The 21,192-nt window shown below is 38.9% G+C and overlaps 2 protein-coding genes, 1 long non-coding RNA gene and 1 pseudogene across 3 annotated transcripts; 3 read left to right on the forward strand and 1 right to left on the reverse strand.

The window, feature by feature from the left end:
- Positions 1–2,511: 2,511 nt before the first annotated feature.
- LOC135679843 (uncharacterized) lies at positions 2,512–3,550 on the forward strand (annotated as a pseudogene).
- A 2,749-nt stretch (positions 3,551–6,299) lies between these two features.
- Positions 6,300–12,717, forward strand: LOC135678219 (uncharacterized). The gene is made up of 2 exons (XR_010514854.1): positions 6,300–6,478; positions 12,105–12,717. It is a non-coding gene; the product is annotated as an uncharacterized LOC135678219 (long non-coding RNA).
- A 1,414-nt stretch (positions 12,718–14,131) lies between these two features.
- On the forward strand, positions 14,132–15,615 carry LOC103990735 (uncharacterized). Its single transcript, XM_009409981.3, has 2 exons — positions 14,132–14,406; positions 14,902–15,615. The coding sequence occupies exons 1-2, from the start codon at positions 14,158–14,160 to the stop codon at positions 15,376–15,378; spliced, it is 726 nt and encodes a 241-aa protein (XP_009408256.2). The 5' UTR covers positions 14,132–14,157; the 3' UTR covers positions 15,379–15,615.
- Positions 15,616–17,244: 1,629 nt separating this feature from the next.
- Positions 17,245–18,929, reverse strand: LOC135679844 (myb family transcription factor MOF1-like). The gene is made up of 5 exons (XM_065193828.1): positions 18,547–18,929; positions 18,319–18,395; positions 17,864–18,003; positions 17,671–17,761; positions 17,245–17,596 (listed from the first exon to the last, which is right to left on the reverse strand). Exons 1-5 carry the CDS (start codon positions 18,665–18,667, stop codon positions 17,417–17,419), a joined length of 609 nt encoding a protein of 202 aa, XP_065049900.1. The 5' UTR covers positions 18,668–18,929; the 3' UTR covers positions 17,245–17,416.
- Positions 18,930–21,192: the final 2,263 nt, after the last annotated feature.

The following is a 21,192-nucleotide window of genomic DNA, read 5'->3' on the forward strand; positions in this document are numbered from 1 at the left end:
AGAGATGGAATGGATGACCAAATCCATCGGAAAGATGCAGCCTTCCATTTCCATCGTGGATCATAGTACTAGTTTGTGATCTCACTGTTGTCAATAGGCATATATAAACTGTTCTACTTCCTAAATCCGCAACCTCTTCTGTGAACTCTTGTGAAGTATTTCTGCATACCTTCTTTTTTGAGTCCGTATGATCCATCTTCCTCAACTTAATGTTGGCTGGTGATCCCTTAATATGATCCCAATTCTCTGTGTAGAAGTGGAGATGGCACTGCAATCAAATGCTTAGCTTCTTGTTTGATGGCTTTGACTGTGATAACCTTCTTGCTTTCGATGAATGCCATGCATCTAAGCTCGACAGTGAGAACTGTTGCAGAGGACACTTCTGCAACAAAAGATCTATAGCAAATGTTCAACAATTCCTTCATTAATCTACTATATGCCTAAGTAGGAAAACATACACAGACATCTGAATCAATCTAGAGAGAGAATAGTACTACTGCATGAAATGAGCAAAGCAGTAGTGCTGTGAAACGTCTGCCTAATTTAATGTTGGTAAGCCATGCATGTAATGCATGCATAAAAAACAAGTCAATTATTTGGATGATTATTGTTAATATTTTAAGAAATTATTACTTTATATTAAATTTATTGGGCTCAATATGCTAATCCCAATTACAAGATAGATATTTTGAGATTTTGGAGTCAAATTGGTCCTGAGACAACCCTTAGCCCATTGGCTCGTTCTAACAAGATGGTATCGTGCCATCGTGTTCGTCCGTCCATCCATCTATCACACGAGTAATTTTCATATTGGCTAAATTATCCTTAGGGTTCACTTCCTTAGTGAGTCTCCCCTTTCGCTTCATGCGAGAGGTGCACCAATGGAGATCGTTGAGAGTTCGTGAAGAGTTCCGAAGAGACGAGGGCGTAGGTAAATATTTGATCTTGTCCTTCGATCATTCTGCTTTCATCATTCCTTCGCTTGCGATTTATAGTCTCGGAAGACAGATTCGAGTTTTATTTTCTTTATTACGGTTCCGATCGCAATGAAGTAGGTAGGCTATCGAGATCTTTGTCTTTGAGTTTTAGGATTGAAATCGTGATGAGATTATATCCGATGATTAGTTTTCATTACTTATTAAAGCTTTTCCTTTTCAGAACCCCATCCTTGAATATGCTTTGCGATATTGAGGTTTGAGATATGCTGAATTCTTTCTTCTTCTATTATTCACATCACTTCTAAGCTTTTCTTTAATATCTAACTCCACACCTATCTTATCTTATTATATCTCAAGTGATCTTTGTCTCTATAATATATGCTTTTATATATTTTTAAATTCAGACAATAACGTGATTGGATGGATGTTTTGTTAATATTTTGAGAAATTATTACGTTATATTAAATTTATAGGGGTTAATATGCTAATCCCAAATTTATTATGTTATATTGGTCATTTGCTAAGAGTTGGATTTTGGCCCAATTTGGCCCAATTATCTGATAACTGTCGGCCCATTAACCTAATTTAGCAGGATGACACGGTGTTCTTTCATTATGTTCTTTCTTCGGACGTTTTCCTTCCTCACATTAGCTAAATTAGGTTAGCTTCCTTCTCTGCAATAAAGAGGAGCGAGCGGTGGGTTTGAACCCCTCGCCGCTTTCGAAGCCGCTTCCGGATCGATTGGAGCAGCGACGTCGAGCGTTTGGGAGTTCCCAAGAGATGAGGGCGAAGGTAAATATTTGATCTTTCCCTCTGTTCATTCTGCTTTAATCGTTCTTTCGCTTGCGATTGTGTTGTTTCTGAAGGCATATTAGATTCTTATTTTCTTTATAGCGGTTCAAATCGTAATAGAGTAGCATCATTTGGCGATCTGATAGCAGGCTGCCGAGAGTTCCCTTTGATCTTTTAGGGTTTGGGATTGCGACGACATTCTATACAAAGATTGGTTTCCCCTTGTTCTCTCTTTTCCTCATTTGGTTAAACGCATCATTGTTTACGTTGACAGATCTTGTGTTTCTATTGCTAACAAAACTCCACGTACCGTATGATGAAGAGACTCATCCCTTGTCCATCTCATGTCTAGAAGTTGAGCCGGCATAAGAATCATCAAATCCGTACCAAACACACGCAAAGTTATTGTCTTTGTGCGTATATGTCGGTTAGGTTGTCCTTGAACCTAAACGTTATTTAGCGGGACCTTTTCTTATGACATCCAATCTGAATGTTTTTCTTTTAATAAGATCATATATTTATCCATTTTATCATTGTTTTGTATCAGCATAACTAAGCCAATGTAAGCTAGGTAGATGCACTTTGTGTTGATAAGATTTGTTCTTGAATAGATACTTTAGGTTTTGCTGTGGTTTTGTTAATTGAGTGTTAATTTAGTTGATACTTCAGAGCTTGAAATTTGATTGTATTTTTTGTTGAACTAAATTGCGTATGCCATGCAAACTTTCACCTCTATCATTAACCTCTCTCACTACATGTCTTTGTCGTTTTAGTGTAATATTTGTTTGTATTAGTTTGGAATAATGTCTTGTCAAGTTAGGTGGATTAGGAGAACGAGGGGAGTGATCGAAGTGATGAACCTTCTAGATTTTTTTTTATTTGGATGAAAATTTGTATGGCTCAGATAACTTTGTTATTTTTCTTGGTTTTTAATTCTTCCTGTTATTTCTGACATGCAGTGAAAGATGAAATACTTGATTCTCATCTATTTAGTTTGTATTTAAAGAATGGTTGAGTTATTCAGACTATTCTGCTATATTGATGAAAACTCTACCTAATTCAATTATGTTCCACACTTTTGTGTTGTACCCATGGAAATGTTATTTGACTGGTGATTCAAGCCATATTCATATCATAAATATCTGTATTTGACCATGCCTGTCTACAGCAAAATTGAGACAAAGGAGACAAATATAGCAATGAGTTGCATGAGGTTTTCAAGGGGAATCAGCATCACTAACAAGGCTGCTCGATTGGTGGGTGTGAGAGGGTTCGCAATAGCTAGTGGCAAGGGGAAGAAGGGCCCGAAAGGTGGCGCTAATGATGCGCCTAAAGCTTCACTTATGAGCCATGAAGTAAAAGGAGCACAACAGTCGTTGGAGCCAATATCCTCCAGGATGGTACTAATCCGAAGATAGTGCCCGATTCTGAGTACCCAGACTAGCTGTGGTGCTTGCTCGACAAACGCCCAACACTGAGTGAACTGCGGTGGAAGGACTCGGAATCTCTCCCATTTGAAGACCTTAAACGCTTCGTGAAGTTGGATAACCATGCTCGAATCAAGGAAATCAATGCTGTTAGAGCTAAAAATTGAAGTTTATACTAGGATGTTGCCATTGTTGGCTGTTCTCCGCCGTGTAATCCCGTTATGTTTAGTAATGTCATTTGTTAACCTTCACTTTGTTGTATAGTCCAGTTTGTAGTGGTTTCTCATGACATTGTCATGATGCAACTAAATTATCTCACTGATGCTGAGAGTTCATGAGTTTTGGTGACAATGCCCAATAATATGTATGTTTCTATCGGAGACTTCTAAAGTATTTCCTTGGTTTTTCTAATCATTTGATCCAAACCCTTTTCACATTCGTTTTAGCTGTATGTGTATGTATATGTGAATGTATATATATAATATAATATATATATATATATATACATATATATACATATGTGGAATTACTAATTAACTTGGAAATTGGTATTTACTTGGTTGCTTGGCATGGAACTAATAATTGAAAGTTTAATTGATATAAATACCCTTTAATGATATTTTAGAAAATGAGATAATTATATATAATGTATGCTTTTATATATTTTTAAATTCAAACAAACTAACGTCAATCGCAATACAAAATGTGAATAATAACGTTATTGGATGGATATTTTGCTAATATTTTGAGAAATTATTACGTTATAGTAAATTTATAGGGGTTAATATGCTAATCCCAAATTTATTATGTTATATCGGTCGTTTAATGAGGGTTGGGTTTCGGCTCAATTCGGCCCAATTATCTGAGAACTGTTGGCCCTTTAACCCAATCTAATAGGATGGCATGCGGTTCGTCCATCCTACGTTTTCCTTCTCTGCTTACAAATAGGAGCGGGCGAAGGGGTTGAATCCTTACCGGCTATCGAAGCCGCTTCCGGAGAGGAGAAAGTCGATTAGAGCAGCGACAGAGATTTGGGAGTTCCCAAGAGATGAGGGCGAAGGTAAATATTTGATATTTCCCTCTGTTCATTCTGCTTTAATCGTTCCTTTGCTTGCGATTGTTTTGTTTCTGAAGGCATATTAGCTTCTTATTTTCTTTTTAGCGGTTCAAATCGTAATAGAGTAGCATCGTTTGGCGATTTGATAGCAGACTGTCGAGAGTTCCCTTTGATCTTTTAGTGTTTGGGATTGCGACGAGATTCTATACAATGATTGGTTTCCCCTTGTTCTCTCTTTTCCTCATTGGTTAAACGCATCGTTGTTTACGTGGTCAGATCTTGTGTTTCTATTGCTAACAAAACTCCATGTACCGTATGATGAAGAGACTCATCCCTTGTCCATCTCATGTCTAAGTTGAGCCAGCATAAGAATCATCAAATCCGTACCGAACACACGCAAAGTTGTTGTCTTTGTGCGTATTTGTCGGTTAGGTTGTACCTAAACCTAAACGTTATTTAGCGGGACCTTTTCTTATGACTTCCAATCTGAATGTTTTTCTTTTAATAGGATCATATATTTATCCATTTTATCATCGTTTTGTATCAGCATAACTAATCTAACTAAGCCAATGTAAGCTAGGTAGATGCACTTTGTGCTGATAAGATTTGTTCTTGAATATATACTTTAGGTTTTGCTGTGGTTTTGTTAATTTAGTTGATACTTAATAGCTTGGAATTTGATTGTATTTTGTGTTGAACTAAATTGCGGATGTCACGCAAAGTTTCACCTCTATCTTTAACCTCTCTCACTACATGTCTTTGTCGCTTTAGTGTAATATTTATTTGTATTAGTTTATAATATTGCCTTGTCAGGTTAGGAGGAGTAGAAGAACGAGGGGAGTGATCGAAGTGATGAACCTTCTTGACTTTTTTTTATATGGATGAAAATTTGTATGGATCAGATCAGTGATTTCAATAGGCGCTCGGGCGAGGCGAGGCGAGGCCTGAGCGCCTCGCTTCATGTTCAGGCGCCTCACTTCAAAGAGGCGCCGCCTAGGCGCTCGCCCGAGCCCAGGCGTCGGGCGAGCGCCTGGGTTAAACCAGGCGACCGAACCAGATTTTTAGGTCTGGTTCAGTCCTGGTTCGGTTGTTAGTTGGTTCAATCGAACCAACTAAACCGATATACCCCCAACCCTAACCCTTACCCAACCCTAACTTGCTGCCGCTGCCGATCCCGATCCCGATCGCGATCTCGCTGCTCGTCGCTCCTGCTCCCGCTGCCGTTGCTCGCCGCTGTCGCTGCTCGCGCCTCCCGCGAGCCCTCTCGTTGCTCGCGCCTCCCGCGAGCCTTCCCGTTGCTCGCGCCTCCCTTGAGCCTTCCCGTTGCTCGCGCCTCCCTTGAGCCCTGTCGCTGCTCGCGCCTCCTGCGAGCCCTCCCGCTGCTCGTGCCTCCCGCGAGCCCTGTCGCTGCTCGCGCCTCCTGCGAGCCCTCCCGCGAGCCTTCCCGCTGCTCGCGCCTCCCTCGAGCCCTCCCGCTGCTCGCGCCTCCCGCGAGCCCTCCCGCTGCTCGTGCCTTGCGCTTCCTTTCCCTTTCCCGCTGCCGCTCGCCGCTGCTGTTGCCACCGCTCGCCGCTGCTGCTGCCGCCGCTCGCCGCTGCTTCCTCGATGATTAATTTTCTGTTAATAGATTAATAATATATTATTTTTGATTTTAATATTATTAATTTTTATTTATTTAAAATTATTAATTATATTATATATTTTTATATTTTAGCGTCTCGCTTCACTCGGGCGAGCGCCTAGCGCCTCGGGCGTTTGTGGACCTTGGCGCCTTTTGGCGCCTAGCGCTTTTTAAATCACTGGATCATATAACTTTTCATTTTTCCTGGTATTTAATTCTTCCTGCTAAACCTTATTTTTGGGTTTCTCTGTTTTCGATAGAGGTACAAGGTTATTAGTTATAAGCGGCATGGCATTGGCCATGACCGGTTAATTGGTGTAAGAGCTTCTACAGGAACATATATGTTCTATATAAATTTATAGGGATAAATATACTAATCCCAATTGCAAGATAGATATTTAAGGATTTTGGGACCAAACCAACCCAATTATCTGAGACAACCCTCAGCCCATTGGCCCATTCTAACAAGATGGCATCGTGTCCGTCCATCCATCCATCCATCCTACGAGTAATTTCCACATTGACTAGATTATCCTTAGGGTTGGCTTCCTTGGCGAGTCACCCCCTTTTCGCTTCAGGTGAGAGGAGCACCGACGGAGATCGTCGAGGGTTCGCGAGGAGTTCCGAAGAGATGAGGGCGTAGGTAAAGATTTGATCTTGTCTTTCGATCATTCCGCTTTCATTGTTCTTTCGCTTGCGATTTGTAGTCTCGGAAGGCAGATTTGGGTTTTATTTTCTTTATTGCGGTTCCAATCGTAATGAAGTAGGCAGGCTATCGAGATCTTTGTCTTTGAGTTTTAGGGTTAGAATCGTGATTATTGGTTTTCCTTTCTCGGTTAAACACATTGTTGTTTATTGAAGCTTTTCCTTTTCACCGAGAACCCCATCCTTGAATCTGCTTTGCGATATTGAGGTGTGAGATATGCTGATTTCTTTCTTCTTCTATTATTCCCATCGCTTCTAAGCTTTTCTTTAATATCTAACTTGACACCATCTTATCTTATTATATCTCAAGCGATCTTTGTAACTGTTTACTGCATTTATCGGTTGCTTTGGTTATGATGGACTTGTTAATTAAACAACATGGATGTAATAGAACAATGCTAAATCTTCTTTTGGGGTTCTCTGTTTTCGATAGATGTCTTCGCAAGGTTATAGGTTATAAACGGCATGGCATTGGCCATGGTCGGCTAATTGGTGTAAGAGCTTCAGTTTTTTCCCTTTTATTATTTTCTCCAAACAACGGAGGAAGATAAAATAGCAATTGAGGATTTTGTAAGAAACATAGCAGAAGAGGGGAGTGGTTAGGTACGTGGATCCCATGGTTGTCAACATATGAGCTTGTCAAAGCTTGATGAGGCTCTTTTCTTTTTTTTTTTATTGGCCCTTCCTGTTCCTACTCCTATCTCTTTTTGTCAACCCACTTCGAGCAGGTGCTCTTTCTTTAACCAGGATGGCAAACACAAAAGTGTTCCACTCTGGCAAAATGGTTTTCACTCCATAAGTGTTCCACTCCGATCAGAAATTATAGGAGGATCTTTAACCAGGATGGCAAACATAAAAGAGTGCTTTGTTCCACTCTAGAAGCAGTATGCACACAAAATGATTCTTAAAATACAAACTAAATGGATTAAAATAATATATTTCACTTTTCATGCATGAAAATATAGCAAGAGATTCATCATCAACTAGGATGGCCAATTAGAAAAAAAACTACAAAGAAACACCAAAATGATCTACTCTAACAAATTAATATCTGCTGCAACAAAGCACTTGAACTGAAAATCTTTATATTTTTCTGATGCCTCAAGAGATTATAAGCATCTTGACAGGTCTCAAAAAAACCCATACACACACACACCAAGACCATCATCTAGGGAATAGAGGTGTGATCCATTCAAGGTAAACATGAAAATATCTAAAGTATGCCCTTCAAAAACAATCTACAAGACTCAAATTTTTCAAGATATAAAGTTCTTTTCTCCCTTGATCCACAACAAAAGAAAAAAAACCTGATCTAAACCCCAAAACAACAAAATCACCAAGGACAATCAGAAGGCAAATGACCAAGGACAAGACTCAACTATGAAGATTAAATAGTTGGCTCATAAAAAATTCTAATAAAAAATTGATCAAGAGTCAAGTCAAGATAGACGACATGCATAATCACAGATTCATTGTCAAAACAAAAAATTAAATCTCTAAAAATAATAAAAAATAAAATTCAGATTTAATGAACAATGATCCTTATTGACCTTGAAGTATACGATCGAATGGTTGATCCTAAACTGAGATCCCATGAGTTGGGCATGGATACACTAATTATTGCTATCCAATCTTACGTTTTTTAAGATAAAAATTTGATTTAAATCTTAATTGTATTACACATTCTATTAAGATAACAATAAAAGCTCAACGTTTCAATTTTCGTAATGCATTCTGTAATATTCAACTTTATATTTAAAAGCATAATATATTAATCTATTATGTTATATTGGTCATTTGCTGAGGGTTGGGTTTTGGCCCAATTATCTGATAACTATCGATCCATTAACCCAATTTAGCATGATGACACGGTGTTCTTCCATCGAACGTTGTCCTTTCTCACATTAGCTAAATTAGGTTAGTTTCCTTCTCTGCAATAAATAGGAGCGAGAGGTGGGTTTGAACCCCTCGCCGCTTTCGAAGCCGCTTCCGGATCGATTGGAGCAGCGACGTCGAGCTTTTGGGAGTTCCCAAGAGATGAGGGCGAAGGTAAATATTTGATGTTTCCCTCTGTTCATTCTGCTTTAATCGTTCTTTCGCTTGCGATTGTTTTGTTTCTGAAGGCATATTAGCTTCTTATTTTCTTTATAGCGATTCAAATCGTAATAGAGTAGCATCGTTTGGCGATCTGATAGCAGGCTGTCGAGAGTTCTCTTTGATCTTTTAGTGTTTCAGATTGCGACGAGATTCTATACAATGATTGGTTTCCCCTTGGTCTCTCTTTTTCTCATTTGGTTAAACGCATCATTGTTTATGCGGGCAGATCTTGTGTTTCTATTGCTAATAAAACTCCACGTACCGTATGATGAAGAGACTCATCCCTTGTCCATCTCATGTCTAGAAGTTGAGCCGGCATAAGAATCATCAAATCCGTACCGAACACACGCAAAGTTGTTGTCTTTGTACACATATGTCGGTTATGTTGTACTTGAACCTAAACGTTATTTAGCGGGACCTTTTCTTATGACTTCTAATCTGAATATTTTTCTTTTAATAGGATCATATATTTATAATTTTATCATCGTTTTGTATTAACATAACTAATCTAACTAAGCCAATGTAAGCTAGGCAGATGCACTTTGTGCTGATAAGATTTGTTTTTGAATAGATACTTTAGGTTTTGTTGTGGTTTTGTTAATTGAGTGTTAATTTAGTTGATACTTAATAGCTTGGAATTTGATTGTATTTTGTGTTGAATTAAATTGCATATGCCACGCAAAGTTTCACCTCTATCATTAACCTCTCTCACTATATGTCTTTGTCGCTTTTAGTGTAATATTCGTTTGTATTAGTTTATAATATTACCTTGTCAAGTTAGGAGGAGTAGGAGAACGAGGGGAGTGATCGAAGTGATGAGCCTTCTTAATTTTTTTTTATTTGGATGAAAATTTGCATGGATCAGATAACTTTGTCATTTTTCCTGGTATTTAATTCTTCCTGCTAAACCTTATTTTTGGGTTTCTCTGTTTTCGATAGAGGTATTCACAAGGTTATAGGTTATAAGCAGCATGGCATTGGCCTAGCTTACCAGGAAAAATGACAAAGTTATCTGATCCATACAAATTTTCATCCAAATAAAAAAAAATCAAGAAGGTTCATCACTTCGATCACTCCCCTCGTTCTCCTACTCCTCTTAACTTGACAAGGTAATATTATAAACTAATACAAATGAATATTACACTAAAAGCGACAAAGACATATAGTGAGAGAGGTTAATGATAGAGGTGAAACTTTGCGTGGCATATGTAATTTAGTTCAACACAAAATACAATCAAATTCCAAGCTATTAAGTATCAACTAAATTAACACTCAATTAACAAAACCTAAAGTATCTATTCAAGAACAAATCTTATCAGCACAAAGTGCATCTGCTTAGCTTACATTGGCTTAGTTAGATTAGTTATGTTGATACAAAACGATGATAAAATGGATAAATATATGATCCTATTAAAAGAAAAACATTCAGATTAGAAGTTATAAGAAAAGGTCCTGCTAAATAACGTTTAGGTTCAAGTACAACCTAACCGACATATGCGTACAAAGACAACAACTTTGCGTGTGTTCGGTATGGATTTGATGATTCTTATGCCGGCTCAACTTCTAGACATGAGATGGACAAGGGATGAGTCTCTTCATCATACGGTACGTGGAGTTTTATTAGCAATAGAAACACAAGATCTGCCCGCATAAACAATGATGCGTTTAACCAAATGAGAAAAAGAGAGACCAAGGGGAAACCAATCATTGTATAGAATCTCGTCGTAATCTGAAACACTAAAAGATCAAAGAGAACTCTCGACAGCCTGCTATCAGATCGCCAAACGATGCTACTCTATTACGATTTGAACCGCTATAAAGAAAATAAGAAGCTAATATACCTTCAGAAACAAAACAATCGCAAGTGAAAGAACGATTAAAGCAGAATGAACAGAGGGAAACATCAAATATTTACCTTCGCCCTCATCTCTTGGGAACTCCCAAACGCTCGACGTCGCTGCTCCAATCGATCCGGAAGCGGCTTTGAAAGCGGCGAGGGGTTCAAACCCACCGCTCGCTCCTATTTATTGCAGAGAAGGAAGCTAACCTAATTTAGCTAATGTGAGAAAGGACAACGTCCGATGGAAGAACACCGTGTCATCCTGCTAAATTGGGTTAATGGGTCGATAGTTATCAGATAATTGGGCCAAAACCCAACCCTCAGCAAATGACCGATATAACATAATAGAATAATATATTATGCTTTTAAATATAAAGTTGAATATTACAGAATGTATTATGGAAATTGAAACGTTGAGCTTTTATTGTTATCTTAATAGAATGTGTAATACAATTAAGATTTAAATCGAATTTTTGTCTTAAAAAATGTAAGATTGGATAGCAATAATTAGTGTATCCATGCCCAACTCATGGGATCTCAGTTTAGGATCAACCATTCGATCGTATACTTCAAGGTCGATAAGGATCATTGTTCATTAAATCTGAATTTTATTTTTTATTATTTTTAGAGATTTAATTTTTTGTTTTGACAATGAATCTGTGATTATGCATGCCGTCTATCTTGACTTGACTCTTGATCAATTTTTTATTAGAATTTTTTATGAGCCAACTATTTAATCTTCATAGTTGAGTCTTGTCCTTGGTCATTTGCCTTCTGATTGTCCTTGGTGATTTTGTTGTTTTGGGGTTTAGATCAGGTTCTTTTTCTTTTGTTATGGATGAAGGGAGAAAAGAGCTTTTATATCTTGAAAAAGTTGAGTCTTGTAGATTGTTTTTGAAGGGCATACTTTGTATATTTTCATGTTTACCTTGAATGAATCACACCTCTATTCCCTAGATGATGGCCTTGGTGTGTGTGTGGGTTTTTGTGAGACCTGTCAAGATGCTAATAATTTTGTGAGGAATAAAAAAAATATGAAGATTTTCAGTTCAAGTGTTCTGCTGCAGTAGATATTAATTTGTTAGAGTAGATCATTTTGGTGCTTCTTTGTGGTTTTCTTCTAATTGGCCATCCTAGTTGATGATGAATCTCTTGTTATATTTTCATGCTCGAAAAGTGAAATATATTATTCTAATTCATTTAGTTTGTATTTTAAGAACCATTTCGTGTGCACATTGCTTCTAGCAGACATTGTTACCAGAGTGGAACTCTTTTGTGTTTGCCATCTTGGTTAAAGATCCTCCTGTTATTTCTGACCGGAGTGGAACACTTACAGACTGGAAACCATTTTGCGAGATTGGAACATTTTTGTGTTTGCCATCCTGGTTAAATATCCTCCTATTATTTTTGACATACAATGAAAGATGAAATACTTGATTCTTATCTATTTAGTTTGTATTTAAAGAATGGTTGAGTTATTCATACTATTCTGCTATATTGATGAAAACTCTACCTAATTCAATTATGTTCCACACCTTTGTGTTATACCCGTGGAAATGTTATTTGATTGGTGATTCAAGTCAGATTCATATCATAAATATCTGTATTTGACCATGCCTGTCTGCAGCAAAATTGACACAAAGTAGACAATTATAGCAATGAGTTGCATTTGGTTTTCAAGGCGAATCAGCATCACTAACAGGGCTGCTCAATTGGTGGGTGTGAGAGGGTTCGCAATAGCTAGTGGCAAGGGAAAGAAGGGCCCGAAAGGTGGCGCTAATGATGCGCCTAAAGCTTCACTTATGAGCCATGAAGTAAAGAGCACAACAGTCGTTGGAGCCAATATCCTCAAGGATGGTACTGATCCGAAGATAATGCCCGATTCTGAGCACCCAGACTGGCTGTGGCGCTTGCTAGACAAACGCCCAACGCTGAGTGAACTGCGGCGGAAGGACTCGGAATCTCTCCCATTTGAAGACCTTAAACGCTTCGTGAAGCTGGATAACCGTGCCCGAATCGAGGGAAACAATGCTGCCAGAGCTAAAAAATGAAGTTTATACTAGGATGTTGCCATTGTTGGCTGTTTTCTGCAGTGTAATCCCGTTATGTTTAGAAATGTCATTTGTTAAGCTTCACTCTGCGGTATAATCCAGTTTGTAGTGGTTTCTCATGACATTGTCATGATGCAACTAAATTATTTTCCATGGAATTTATACTCTGAGAAGGCAGAATCACTTGTATTGTGTGTGTGTGTGTTAGGTTCCAAAGGGGCCATAAATATTCAGCAACTGTTTTGGAATGAGTTCAGGGCAACAAATTGAGTTTGGAATTGTATGGTTATGATGATGTGTTTTAACTCATAGCAGATTGAAGAATTTGGTGAAGAGCAAAGCTTGTAAACAGTTCTACACTAAATGCTTGCATGGGCAAAAAAAAATAATTAGTGATTCTTTTCAAATGGTCTATTAGCATCATATTAGTATCGGTAATGATTAGTCTATAACCGATTTATATTTGTAAAGATTTATCAATGATTTATTTTTTATCTTTGTTGTCACGATCCGAGCCTGATGAGTTAACTAGTCTATCAATTTATCAATTTCGTTTGATCTAAATCACTGATCAAAATACTTAAGTTGAAATTTATAATAGTAAACTCATCAGACCCTTATAAGTCAATATTAATCCTGTCCACTTTCGACGTGAGACTAATTAGGGATGTTATATTTGTTTACTTCAGTTTCGATATGTTGAAAATAGGCTTTGATATGAACACATTATTTATGTTATACATGTTGAATATATGTGCTTGTGACAATAGCAATGAACACATTATTTATGTTATACATGTTGAATATATGTGCTTGTGACAATAGCAACAGAATCTTATCGATGCTAATCGACAAACATATTGTGTTGATTATAATCTACATGTCATATTCACATTATCATCATCTTATATAAATTAATTTATATATTTATTTTAATTATATAACTTCACTTTTTTTTCCCTGCTTAATTAGAGATTAGGTACCCATTTAATATTACTCAATGATGATATTACTCAAATACCCATTTTATAACTCGATTTTATTTAGAAAATAAAGATTTACCTGTAATTAGCATATATATATATACATATATACATATAAATATATATACATATACATATATATATATATATACATCTATGTATATATATATATATATATATATATATATATATATATACATCTATGTATATATATATATATATATATATATATATATATATATACATCTATGTATATATATATATATATATATACATCTATGTATATATATATATATATACATCTATGTATATATATATACATATACATATATATATATACATATAAATATATATACATATACATACATATAAATATATACATATATATATATATATTTATTTATAGAATCTGATTCTGATAACTACGCCCATCTAGTCAACTACTCGAAATAGTTGGCCAAAATAAAATTATTATTATTTACTCCTTGACATGTTGTCATGGAATCAAGCAGCATTTATTTGCGACACATGATAACATGAACACCGCTACATAATTAACTGTTCATTTAATCTCATCACCACGAGTTACTTTGAAGCTTGACGTCTATAAATACGTAGGTGGCCTCGCCACAGTTACCGCCTCTCTATGACTTACCTCTCCTCTCCCCTCTCTTTTGCGCTGTTCGCTGCAGGACTCGCAGAGAAAATAGACGTGGGGATGGCTGCGGAGGTGAGCTCCTTGGCGACAACCCTCGGGGCATACGAGGAGGAAGCGGATGGAGAGAGCGAGCTCGTCACCCGGGACTTGCTTGGCGGCGGCGGCGGCGGCGGAGCCGGCGACGTGGATCTACAGCTCCATGTCCCCGCCGGCTGGCCGACCCGCATCGACCTCCCGGTATGTGTCGCTGCTCGTAGCTCAATTCACTGTTCGTCGCGTCGCTTGTTGGAATTCCAATCTGATCTGGCCTTCATTGATTCCAAGATTTAGGTTCTCCTTTTTTCCCCTCTTTGGATCGTTTCGTTGAATCGATTATCGTCGGTGCGGATTGCTGTGGTCCTTCGAGTCCGAAGCACCAAGGATTCTCTTGCTTTTGATCCCAAACGAACGATTCTGTGGATCGTACAGCCGCATCCATTTTATCTCGTACTGGATCTCCTATTCCCCGCCGATTCCGCGCCCTAATTATTTAGTTGTCGCTCGCGCTTTCGATGCATATTTAATTGTAATAAAAGGTTCTGTTTTTGGTCTTTCGATCGGTAAAAGAAGCTGTTTCGATGAGAAAGAATCCTTTTTTTCCCCATGAACTCGTGTCGAAGTTGCCGATTTGAGTCGTCCTAGTTCATTCTTGCTTTGATTCGACTAAGAGCATCTCGATTCCCATGGTTGCAGTCCGGGAAGGCGAGCCTCGAACAGCGGGACCCCAATCCCGCTCCCCGCCATCTGCACGACCTTAACCTGTCGCCGCCGTCGCCGTCCGTCGCCTCTCTCGCCCTCGAGCTGGCGTCACCCTCCGCCGAGTACCAGAGCGTCTGCACCCTGGAGAAGGTCAAGTCGGCGCTGGAGCGGGAGTCGCGCCTCGTCGCCACCACCAACCCCGCGTCCCCGCCCCCTTCTTCCACCACCACCACCACCTCCTCCTCCTCCTCCTCCTCCGCCGCCTCGACCAAGCGTCGGGCGCCGACCTCGCCGGACGAGGTCGGCGCCGCGGGAAGCACCATGGCGGTGGCCACCTGCCCGGTGTGCCTCCTCTACGTGCTCGTCTCCAAGGCGGAGCCCAGGTGCCCCAGGTGCGCGGCGCATGTGCCGGTGAACGACCTCAAGAAGAAGCCGCGCATCGACCTCAACTCCTCCCTCCCATCCCACTGAAACCTGCACAGAAGCGAGAACAAGACCCAAATCTTCGATTCCCGAGCGTAGAAGACGATTACTACTACAAGGGTCAAAAAAAGAAGAAAGGCCTCTCCATTTTTGGCGCCTGTAAGAATTTGTTCTCGGTTCATGGTGTTCCACCGTGAGATGAGATCATCGTGCAGCAGTTTGTTCTGCCCTTCTCTGGGCATTAAACCTGCCATTAAATTTTGGGGGTTCAAATCTCACTTGTCACAGGATGCTCTCTCCTTCTTGATGCAACCCTTCACCGGTGATTTGCTTGGTTGGTGTTTTGCACATAGCCATGCGGGTGCGGAGACTGTACAGCGGAAGCCTTAATGGGGGCCTCCAAAAGGACGCGTAACAATCACAAGGAATGGGACAGACTACTGTAACCAACTAAATAATTGAATTGGACTTTCTCTGCAGTCATTTTAATGCAGTAAATATATATATATATATATATATATATATATATATATATATCTTAAATATAAATTAATATTTGAAAATAATTATTTATATTAATATTTTTCTTGCTTTTTTTAATTGGTGAAAAGGGAATGTCGTCGTCTGCCGTCAGCTCAACTTAAAAAGACTGTTGCATACTCCGTCTGTAATAAATGACGGATGTCCCTATCCGACATTTAATGCAGGAAGAAGGGCGCCTGATCGTGACACGTGGCGAGTCAATTAATGCAGCCATTTGTTTTCTTCCCGCGCGTGAGTAGCTGACGCCACGAAAACGAATCGGGCCCCACCCGCCATCAATAAAGAACGGTCAAAACCAAACCAAGCGGGCCCACTAAAATGACAGTTGGGTGTGTCATAAGATTATATATTAGTTTTCCTTGGGATGTACCTCTCTCTCTCTCTCTCTCTTTCTGTGTGCCAAAAATAAAATATTTTATTAAAAGCAACAACGTGCCACAATGTATCTAAGACCATGGAAATATTTTATTAAAATTAATATATATAATTTCAGACAAATTCTCAATTTTTTAATAAAATATAAAGATAAATAAAGAATATGAGATACAACCAAGTTTTATTTCTTATCATATATATAATATCTCTATTTTTTTAAAATTTCAACATCATCTCTTTACATTTTTAGCTATTTTTTCTGAATTTTTTTGTTTTTTCAAAAGTACCATATTTTTAATTTTTTTTCAAATGGTATCTCTATTTTGAGTAAAACTAAAAATATCCCTTACTAGCCCTAAGATATTAATTATTCCATCTAATTTTGGTTCAAGTGAATGTTATAATTTGTTTCGCGTATTTTGACTATCGTAATAAAAATACTATAAAATATATTTAAAATATTATAAATAATCCAAATGGACTATTGATCTTCCCAAACTAACTATAAACTTAAAGATATAATATGAAATCACTTACATGTTTTTTTAGTAGTTTTATATTATTTTCAATATCTTTGCACCCTAATGATATTTTTGATATTATTTAAAATAGAAGCATCATTTGAGGGAAAAAAAAGAGGGCATCTTTCGGAAAAAAATGATAATAAAAATAATAAGGGCACTATTGAGTATCTTTTGAATTTTATGTTGATATATATTCAGCAACAATACCAATCAAATAGTAAATCTTAATTATTTAAGATGGAGAATCTTTTATCACTATTAAATATATTCATATATATTCTAGATATAAATATCAAACATTCAAAGCAAACCCACATCTACACCCTTAGGATGTGTGGATATGTACAGATCCAAAGCACCAAACATTCATTAAAACCTGACCCGTCCTTGAAACGGCCCAACCCAACCTTAGAGAGACGAGAGAGACGAGAGAGAGACAGAGAGAGAGAGAGAGATTTCGATTGTACTCGCATGAACTGATCAAAATGCAATTATTGTTTTTAGGGCTACAACAAATTTACAAGTGTCTACGAACATCTAAACAATCTTTCTTAGATCCTTCGGGTCGTCCGAAGTGGATTCAAGAAAACATTGTTGATCTGCTCGTCTTCTGCTAACTTGTATGGTTGACTACAAGCATCGTGTCAGGAACAGGCAGGTGATGAGATGGTCAGCTCCAAGTTTACGTGCTTCTTTGCTGCACTTGATCCCCGGTCGCCCGTGTCTGCCATGCTTCTCTGATTCCGGTAGGCAAAAGACGATAAGCTCGGCTCGCAGTTGGTCTCCTTCGGCGGCGATCGCTGAGAATAAGCGAGCTGGAGTAGCTGCAACGACGAAGGAACAGTGGGATCGACCGCTTGTGATCAGGACAATGAATGTGATGATGAGGGTGTCAAACCTGGCTGTTGTCTTCGGTCAACGTGTCTCTTGGAAAGATGGAGGCCATGTTCTTTGCTGCCCAGTCTCTCAGCAGCTCCTCAAACGTCGGCCTGCAATCCAGAGTCGACGCTTTAGAGGTAGAAGAAGATGTCTGCTGCAAGAAAGACACTGAGAGAGAAAGAGAGAAGTGAAGGAGCCGGACACCCACGTACGATTGAATTGAACGGGTGAGACCGAGGTGTGCGTCCGCTCTCTGCTTCGGCAGACTGTAATCCATGAGGACGTCGTGCCGCGGTGCTTCCCGTTGCGTGCTTCGGTTCTTCTCGCAGTGGGTGCTCGTGCTTCTGTACATCTGCTACCAGAAGAAGAACCAAGAGAGGCATCAGAAGGCATGTGTGAATCCGAAACATGCAGCCTTGACTTTGAGATATGACTCACATTTCTCTTTCACCATTCACACACCCAACTTCTCTCTTACCTTTGGAATTGATATGGAACATTAAAAAAGCTGTGACCAAACATTTGTTTCTTCCGATCATTTGACTGTTCTATTACTGATGGATATATGTGACAGATGTGGTAAGATGAAGATTAGAAGAATTGGAGTGTGCAGAAGAAGTAAACAATCATTACTGTTTTCTCATGGAAAAGGATCGGAACAAATTACCTGCAGATGGCTTTTGACATGAGATATGCTTATTCCTTTTACGCCCATTAACTCTAGAATTCTCTTTGGAGTTGCTTCTGCAGGAATGTATGTATGCAAACAAGAAAGGTTTAGTCTGTTTGCACATTTTGAAGAAGAAGAAGAAGAAGTAAGGAAAACAGAGTCTTCCGATGGCAGTGTATGGTTCTCTTATGTGCTCGTGAGAGAAAGCAGTCATTGGCGACTTACCCGTTTCTCCTCCGAGGCAATCGACTGCTTCGACAAAGCACCGATGCAGCTCCTCCGTCCATCGCATGCGAGGAGCGTCGGTTCTGTTGTACTGCCTCACCCTTCTTCCCAAGAATCGCATGCCTTGATCCGTACTCCCCCTTCCCGAGGTATATTGATATCTTGGCCGAGCCGATGAAGTTGTTTATGTAGGAGGGAGGCTTCTGATCTTTACGACAGGACTCGGTCAAACATTCCCACAGCCCTCCAAAGAGGTAGAAGGAATGCCCTGCGGTTCGAGAAAAGAACAGCAACGCCAGTACAATACCATGTCCTTTTGAATATGGAGACGAAGCTTAGCATTGCTGTCAGGACTCAAAGAGCCACCAGCCATGTAAGAGAAACTGTCAATGGTTGAATGATTCCACAGACCTCGTTCCCACAAATGCGTTGAATGGCATCGCTCCCTCCCTATTCATGGATGCGTAAAGCATCGGTTTCCACATGAAGCACTGTAGCAAATGGCAGATGGATCGCGGAGGTCCAAGAATACTTTTTCTCTTCCCTCTTCTGGATCATATTTCCGTACAGAAACAGATCTTTTGGTACGGTGGGACGACTAGGAATGGTGCGTCTTCGTCGTGCTTGTTTCATGGCTCGAAGCTGATGGATTACTTTATGCAGCTTGTGGTTGACATGAAAGCCTTGCGGGAGTGAAATGCTGACAAAGGATGCCGCCTTTGGCTCACTTGTCCACAACAACAGAGAGAAGGTTTGTGAGAGAAGCAAACAGCACGGCGGCGTCGTCAACGATAGCCATCTCAATCGAGAACGGCTTTGAGATCATTCTCAGGCACCAACCCAGCAAGATGAGGATCCAATCAACATGGTCAGAGCCTAATCTCAATCACCCGTCATAACCAAAGATCTTCTCTCTCCTCTCTCTCTCTCTTTCCTACTTTTTATCTAGAAAAATTGTTTGATTTAGACATCCAAAGGATCGAGTTGAATACACTTAGATCTTCTCTCATGAGGTTAAAATTTTCCGAAATGCATAGCTCACCTTTTCGGATCCTATCAACAGACTTTTCTTCCTCCACCACTAATCGAAATATCTGTCGAGGATAATTGTTGCCATCTAAAACTAGATCGAATTATCTCCGTAATTTACGTGACTTTCGTATATGTATAAATAACAATTGAAAACTGAGATAGAACAAAGGAAATCACTGCTGAACTCCATTGAATGAATTGGAGTAGAGATAGATTTCCATTAGAGAGGTTCTTCTTCACGCTTCACCGATCTCTAAATAGTGTTCAACCACCTTTTTGTTGGCTTATGATTTGACTCACATAACAATAACTATGGGAGAAACCCAAAGCCGAAAAGCTTACCCATCAACCTCAAGATATGACTTTTACACATTAATTCCTCCGATCTATCCAATGAGTTCACTCCATGTAATCCAAAGACGGTGCCTACTTTTGAACTTGTTTCATTTGCTTGCTTGCCGTGTCCAAACCAATCAACTTGTCATTAAGCGAAGGAGAATTAGTAGGACATCAAACCAACACATTCTTCGCACCACCAAAAGACCAATAAGAAAAGCAGCACAGCTGCTTCCTGAGCTTTTGGGTCAACAATGTGAGTTAGAAGGATACGAATTAGTTCGATTCAAATAATCCAATAAAAAAAAGCTCAGAAAATTCAACTCCTATTTGTCCCAAAGATTGGAAGGTTGAATAATCCTTTTTATAGCCACAACCACAGGATATGAGACTTCAAAGAAGATAAACAAAAAGATCTGATTGCATCAGAACTTTCGGTACTATCTAACATGTAAAGACTATAAATCATCATAACGTATGAATAGACTCGACATTTATCAGTTTAAGCTTTAAGCTTTTGTCTGAGATAAAAATGGTTGTGTGTGATGTATCTTCAGAAGAAACAGTGCTAAGAAAATGCTGAAATAGAATGTGGTAAGAGAATATTTGTAGAACGTCGTGAGGCTTCGAATTGGTCACTCGATATCAACTTAATTAAAAGGAAAAGAAAAGAGAATTATAATTAGTTGATGAGAGTGGATCATCTTCAATCAGGCATTGTCAATGAGACTGCAGTGAATGACCTTAGAAGCTTGGCTTTAGCTTTGCGTCGACTTCATTGTACTGTCGAGTTGCTTCCTTCCTCTGGTTGACTTCAGAGGAAGGATCTCTTGAAACTGAATGAATCAAGAAGGATTGTCAGAACTTTATTCAGAGAATTATCTTATAGATTTTGTACTTCTTCGTACTCGACTGGATTGACTTGTGCTCTAAAAACTTGCTCTTGTTGTTATATACTGTCACTACTTGTATTTTTTGGTCTTTTCTCTCTTTTTTTCTTTGTATAAACTCTCCTTCTACAAATGAATATTTCTCATCTTTTATGTCAAGAACAAAAACATCATGATTTTGGTTGAAATGTAGGAGAATAGAAAGACTGCTGAAGCCCAACTCTTTTCTCTTTGGTAAGTAAGAGTCTCGAAAGCAATGATCAGAGACAGCAATCTAGTGCAAATGTGGAGACTTACATGCTATCTTTTATGACCCAACTACTCCAAGGAAAATGGTGTAAATGTGGTTGACTTTTGGCTGCAAAACATACAAGTAGATAATTGGACT

This window comes from Musa acuminata, chromosome BXJ1-7 (assembly GCF_036884655.1).
Source record: "Musa acuminata AAA Group cultivar baxijiao chromosome BXJ1-7, Cavendish_Baxijiao_AAA, whole genome shotgun sequence".
NCBI classification, from domain to species: Eukaryota; Viridiplantae; Streptophyta; class Magnoliopsida; order Zingiberales; family Musaceae; genus Musa; species Musa acuminata.

Coding starts and splice junctions, on each gene's coding strand:
- LOC103990735 (XM_009409981.3), top strand. CDS start 14,158: ATGACTTACCTCTCCTCTCCCCTCTCTTTTGCGCTGTTCGCTGCAGGA. Junction 14,407..14,901: donor CGACCCGCATCGACCTCCCG/GTATGTGTCGCT, acceptor CCATGGTTGCAG/TCCGGGAAGGCGAGCCTCGA.
- LOC135679844 (XM_065193828.1), bottom strand. CDS start 18,667: ATGCGATTCTTGGGAAGAAGGGTGAGGCAGTACAACAGAACCGACGCT. Junction 17,762..17,863: donor CTCACCCGTTCAATTCAATC/GTACGTGGGTGT, acceptor TCTGGATTGCAG/GCCGACGTTTGAGGAGCTGC. Junction 17,597..17,670: donor TGACCGAAGACAACAGCCAG/GTTTGACACCCT, acceptor TCGTCGTTGCAG/CTACTCCAGCTCGCTTATTC.